Here is a 6,570-nt window from a genome sequence, read left to right on the forward strand (position 1 = left end):
AAACCAGGTGATTCTATTGGAAGTATGCTTTAAACTCTAAAACATATTTAGTTTCACAAAACGTATGAACAGATAGAAGAACATATTTCAATAAAACAAATACAAATTCCCATGACAAATAGTAAATTCATCCTCCCAAATAAAATCATCACTTATCACTATCAACATGAGCATGATATACCAAAATTAGTTAAAAGTACTAAGTAATTTATAGAAACTCACTTATATTATTCATTTACAATTAAAGAATACTTCATCATCAATAGGAAGAGTTCTATGTTAGAGGATTTAAAGCTCAAAGCTGATTGGATCATGAGGTATTTTATTTATTTTTTTTGGCGGAACCGGAGATTGAACTCAGGCCCTTGTGCTTGCCAGGAAAGCACTTATTCCACTGAGCCATCTCCCCAGCCCTATTCATTTTATTAACTAAAAATGTGTTCTGTGTCCAGTATATGCAGATAACAGGATAAATAAAACATTTTCTCTGCCCTCAACGAGCTTATACATTATAGGTGGCACAGCCAGCCAGGCAACTGACAAATAGTGATGCAAGCTGTGGCTGAGTGTTGAAGCAAGCAAAAAAAGGGATCTAACCTGCTGTGACTGAAGTCCCAAGGAAAGAACTGCTCCTGCACACAAAGAAGTCTAATAAAGGCTACACGACTGTCTCACAACTGCAAAAAACAGAGGACCAACAAATCTGACAGCCATCAGGTCATCTCAGACTAAAGCACAGCTTCTATAAACAGCAAGAAAAGCTTAACTCTCCTGAAAGTGTCCTACAAAAACTATCATCTGCTATATAACACTCTTACCTGTGGCTTCAATGTACTCAATGCATCTTTCAATAAAGATGGGGATTGGCTTCTCCGGAGTCACAACAGTCGTTAAAGGTACCCCAAAATAATTACTCTCCCAAGTTGCCTTCGTGATGGATGGCCGAGGTTTGGGCTTTGGTTTCTGTCCAGAAAAAGAGAAAAGGGAGCACAAAATAGTGAGTTTCAACAAGTCATCAGCAAGGCTTCCGGAGAGAAACTCAAAAGAGGATGATGGAAAGTGCTACAAAGATTTCAAGGGAATTAAGGAGACTCATTTGTTCTTCTCACTAATTTGTATTTTTATTTTTTAAATTTTTTTACACAGGGTCTCATTATGTAGCATAGACTAGCCTTGAACTTGATTGTGCAGTGCAGGCTGGCCTTGAACTCAATGATTCTCTTGCCTCAGCCTCCCAAGTGCTGGAATTATAAGCATGAGCCACTATGTCTGGCGAATTTTGCATTTTCTAGTCTCTAGATATTACAAAAGTCGCTGGAAAGCTGTCACAGAGACATACCTTGAGTATGAGGCTCAATTATTCAAACAAAGATGTTTATATAAAAAAGCAGGCCAAGTTTATTTAATAAAATAACAATAATAACCACATCCTTTATCAGAGATGCACTGGAGTAAACAGGAAGTTTTCCAACACTCTGCAAGCATAACAGATGATAATACTTTAAAAGATAAAAATGAATTAGAAAACTAATAATTTCCTCTTTCTAGAAAAGACATATATAATATGCATTCTACTTAGGCTGACAATACCAAAAGAGAATTTGCTTTCTGATACACTAGCCTGGGGTTAATTCCCAGTGGCTTCCACTTCCACATTAGGAAAGAGTAAAGCCAACTACTCCAATAAGACAATATAATTCTTTGTTTATTCTTTCCTCAAAGTCACCTTCTTCATGAAGTAGTGGTGGCAGCAAATATTCGAGAACTTATTTCCTTTTCAATTTCACAACACTCTGCTTTACCAAGGAGAAAAGGTCTCATACATCTAAATGATTCCAACTACCAAATGACAGAGCTTGGGCTTGACCCCAAGGAAGGTCTGTCTCCAAAGAGTAAGCTCATTAGCACTGTTGAGATATTCTACTGCAAAATTATTCATTTTGAAGCTTGTGTGAGGAAAAAAAAATCCTGGCTGTTTATAAATGCTAAATTTTCATAAAGGCAAAGAAATACATTTATTTATTTATTTATTTATTTTAAATTTTATTTTTATTTTTTTTTTTTATTTTAACATTTAGTGTGTGTGTGTGTGTGGCCAGCTCAGCCCACCAGGGGGCGGGGCTGGCTGGCATGTGGTGCTGGGGGATCGAACCGTGGTCCCTGTGCTTTGCCAAGCTTGTTCCAAGTAGGTGCTTTAGACCACTGAGCCATCTCTCCAGCCCAAGAAATACATTTAAAAATTTGATCTTTTATTAAAATATCTACTAAAAAGAGGACGGTGATCAAACGAGATCAAGGTAAAAAAATAGACCCAAATATGCCGTGGTAATATGGTTTCTTTTCCAAGGTGATGAGACCAGTATCAAAGGACAAATTTACTTAAGGAATGTTCATAGGCTATAAACTTAAGAGATCTTCATGGAAAATCCACTGGCGATAACTGCCAGGTCAAGCGCCAACATCAACCTTTCCCATTACTTCTGACCATCCTCCTTCCTTTTAAAACCTTTTATGTGGGAACAGTCACTTCCTGTTTAGTCTGAGATTCTTTGAGGACTTCCTGTGAAAATAAATGGCCAAAAAAGAGGAACAGTGCACAATAAAATTCACACTGAAGAAAAAGTAAGTCCATTTCTGGGCTGCCAGTTGGTTATACTTTCAGTGACAACCCAAAGGCAAAGATAACACAATCTTCACATGGCCTATATAGAGGACTCTGGGTCCAGGAGAAGAATCATATGCTCTTGCGCTTGGCCCTGCCTACTGTGACATATCCATTCCTGGTCAACCCCTGACACAGTACCAGAGGCAAACAGGTTATGACTTCAGACTTAACCAAAATAAGGAAAAGCAAATGAAGAGCTCATGATTCGTCATAGGAAATAAACAAGAAGAATTTATACTTGAAATCTGATAAACCTGGTGGGAGTCCAGGCTGCTGACCTCCATGACAGTAGCCAGGAGGGCACAAGGTGGTCATGTGTCTTAAGGATATGGTGCAGGAAAGTGGCTCAGCCTCTTGTACATGACAGTCATCCAATAAATGGGACACATTGGAAAGGAAAGGGAGGAGCTCAGTGCTTCAGTTGCACGTGCTAGGCAAGCATACTACCACTGAGCTAAATCTCTAGTCTTTATTATTTTTATTCTGAGCCACAATCTTCCTAAACTGCCTGGGCTGGCCTCAAAATTGCAATCCTCCTGCCTCAGTCTCCCAGGTAGGTGAAGTTACGAATAAGCCTCATCAAGCCCTGCCTGTTACAGTGTTCTAATTAAGTAACAATGAGTTAAGCAATGCTCTTCCTGAAAAAAAAATCCTATTTTAAAGGTGAACTCTAGAATGAATACCCAAAGCCAACCATCATTATTTAAACAACATTCTTTGATTAATCCTGCCAAATTTTCCTGTCAAAACTAACATAATAGCATTATTTCTCAGTAAAACTGGAGTTTCAAATAAATAGTTAAAGGGGGAATGGAATTTAACTCTTAATCACCATAAATTCTCCTACTCATCATTTTATTTTATTTTTTTTATGAGCAGAACGTATTTATTGAGAGAAAGAAAGCTCCCGTCCCAAGAGGGACGGGGGGGGGGGGGGGGCGAGTGGATAGTTCCCCACCAGCCCCCCCCTCTGCCCTCCAGCCCGAAGTTGTCTCTTGCAGGGACTTTTTATAGAGGAAAACCATGTGGTGAGGCGGGTCTAAGGTGGTGGAGAAGACATGGGAACTGCTTAGTTGGGCATGAAATGGGACAAAACTATGGTCAACCAATGGGATTACAAGCACCATTGCTCAGGTAAAATTGATTAATTCCAGTATCAAATGGGAAAGCGAGTCACGTAGCAAGCAGGCACAAATAAAGAACAGGGTCTCTTCCTGTTGGGGGTTGGGCTAGTGACTCATTTGGGCTCTTTCAAGTTGATTGATACTATTTAGGATATCAATCCCTAATGCCCATCCCTAGGGAAGTATGTAACCGTGCTTCCTCTTTTTGTGTTGGTCTTGAGGTGTGGCCCATATGGCCCAACTGTCTCTTCCAAGTTGCAAAGTCACCCTGTCTTCCATCTTTTCTCCTTGAGGGCTTGGCCCTGTCTGACTATAATATTTCTGTCTAACTCGGCTGCCTGCAACATTCCCCCCTCTGAAGAAGTAACCCGAACTGCCGTGAGGGAAATATGGGTGATGACTGTTCTGGCTTCTTCAAGCTGAAACGGGTTGTAGTTGTTGACTGGCAGTCAGATATATTCTTCAGAGGTTCTATCTAAAGGCCCTCAATAGACACCACACATTTTCATTACAGCTTTGAATCTGAAGACTAAGGCAAAGAAACTCTTAAACATACATTGGCCAAATAAAAACACTAGTCAGAACATTTTTCAGGTCATTAGCAGAGATCTCTTAAATGTGGGGTTTAATCCTTTTATCTTCAATGGCCATTGGGTACTGTCTCAAACAAACTGGCCTTTCCTATTATTTCTGGGGAACATGAATTACAAGGCATAGGGAAAACACTGATTATTTTCATATTTGCAAGTGGGCCACTGGCTGGGTAACTACTGACAAATCTGTATAAGCAATCTATTGAAAGTTTAACAGGATTTCTCCTTATATTGGCAGTTAACATGGGTTCCCTCAGACTGAGAAGGAAGACACATGACTACCTCAATCTAAAACTTCCTCTGACTCCATCATAAACACTTCCTTTTTCCTTCTCTAGCAGCTGTGGACATTTCTACTTGAAATGTCTCTTTTCTGTCTGCATCCAGGAAAGCATACCTTTTCCTGTTTTCCTACTGGCCTTTCCCATAGGATGCTTAACTATTTTATTTTTCATCTATAATTTTATTTTGTATCCTTTTTATTATGAAACACTTCAACTCAGACGAATTTATTCTTGCAAACCCTTTTAACTTTTGTAGCTTGTGTCAGAAATCTGGGGCTCACTGAGCAAGACATAACTTTTTGGTTTTTAGATTTTACCTGTGTGGTTACCTGGGTTTTGGTATCTTCTAGGAAAGAACAAATTATCTGAGAGATTAGAACATACATAATCAAAGCATGAATATTCAAGCTAACAGGTACATTTATAAACCTTTTTGAGACCTAGCAATCATAACTCACTAACTCTTAGACCCCTTTATTCATGGAGCCTGACAGTGTACTATAAGTCCCTCTAGCTTTAGTTAAGAGAGGTCACACATGTATTGACTATCAGCACGCAATACTAGAGTTATATTAAAAATCAACCAAGGGCCCGGGGAGATGGCTCAGTGGAATAAGCGCTTCCCTGGCAAGCGCAAGGGCCTGAGTTCAATCCCCGGTTCCGCAAAAAAAAAAAAAAAAAAAAAAAAAAAAAAATCAACCAGGCTTACATATTCATCATGAAGTACAAAGCATTTAGTCACATTAAACTAATGTCCCATTCAGTGTTTTGGATATGGCCCCCAAATTCATCATTTTAGTAGACAAATTTTAATCTCATTTGCTTCTCTCCTCTCAGTGCTAGAACAAAATATACTACCAGCCAAAGGATTAACTAGGAAATTTTGCTCCCATGACTAAACACTTCTATGACCCAGAAACAAAGCTCTCTGAAATGTATACCTCGCTCAAACTCACAACTCATCTGTGGGTGTAGATGCCAATATCTCCTTTTTAGAGATGAAGAACCAGGCATGGTGGCACACACCTGTTATCCCTACAATTGGGAGGGTGAGGCAGGAAGACAGCCATGAGCTGGAAGTCAGCCTAAAGTAGATAGTAAGACCCTATCTCAAAAAAAAGTAGACTGAAAACATAAGGATCACAAGTCCGAGCTGCATAGTAAGGCCCTGTACCAAATCTTAAAAAAATCAAAAATAGGGGCCGGGGAGATGGCTCAGTGGAATAAGTGCTTCCCTGGCAAGCTCAAGGGCCTAAGTTCAATCCCCCTGAGTTCAATCCCTCAGGTACATGAAGGAAGGGTTACTGGCCACATTTCAGCAGGAACTGCTACCCACTTAGTGGCTTGCCACATGTCTTACATCCCCAGTTAGAAATGTATCCTTCATCAGGAAATCATCTGGCATACTCTCAGCAGCAGCAGGCGCTTGGAGGGGTAAAAACAACATCACCTAACATTCCATATTCTTTTGGGGACACTTGGTGGCTGATGTGAAAAAGCATCTAGCCAGAGGAAGCCAAACCTGGTAACAAATACACATCCATGTCTCAAGTATAATTTCTAGTCAGTCACAAATGGAATAGAAAAGCCAGGAATGGTGACACATCTATAATCCTAGCAAGAGAGTGGCAAGTGGGAGCCCAGCCTAGGCAACTTAGTGAGACCTTCTCTCAAAATTTAAAAAAGAGCTGGGATGGGGCTGGCCAAATAGCTCAGCAGATTAAAGTGCCTGCAAGCAGGTACAGAGGCTGGGGTTCAATTCCCAGACCTGCTGTGCGGCCCCACCCTCGGGGCGTGCTCAGACATTGAGACTGTGTGTGCTGGTGCACATCTATGATCCCAGCTCTTGGGAGGCTGTAAACAGGCAGATCACTATGAGTCCAATCTAGTAGTGAGACCCTGAA

General features: G+C 40.3%; 1 protein-coding gene across 1 annotated transcript in view; it reads right to left on the reverse strand.

The window, feature by feature from the left end:
* The window catches only part of Arhgap35 (Rho GTPase activating protein 35), an 82,195-nt gene that overhangs the window by 60,270 nt on the left and 15,355 nt on the right, over nt 1-6,570 (reverse strand). Inside the window, exon 3 of the mRNA XM_004644278.2 lies at nt 819-963. Within this exon, the coding sequence (XP_004644335.1) occupies nt 819-963 (145 nt within the window). The remainder of the gene's footprint in view (nt 1-818; nt 964-6,570) is intronic.

The sequence above is a fragment of the Octodon degus genome, unplaced genomic scaffold, assembly GCF_000260255.1.
Source record: "Octodon degus isolate 3935 unplaced genomic scaffold, OctDeg1.0 scaffold00197, whole genome shotgun sequence".
Lineage (NCBI taxonomy): Eukaryota > Metazoa > Chordata > Mammalia > Rodentia > Octodontidae > Octodon > Octodon degus.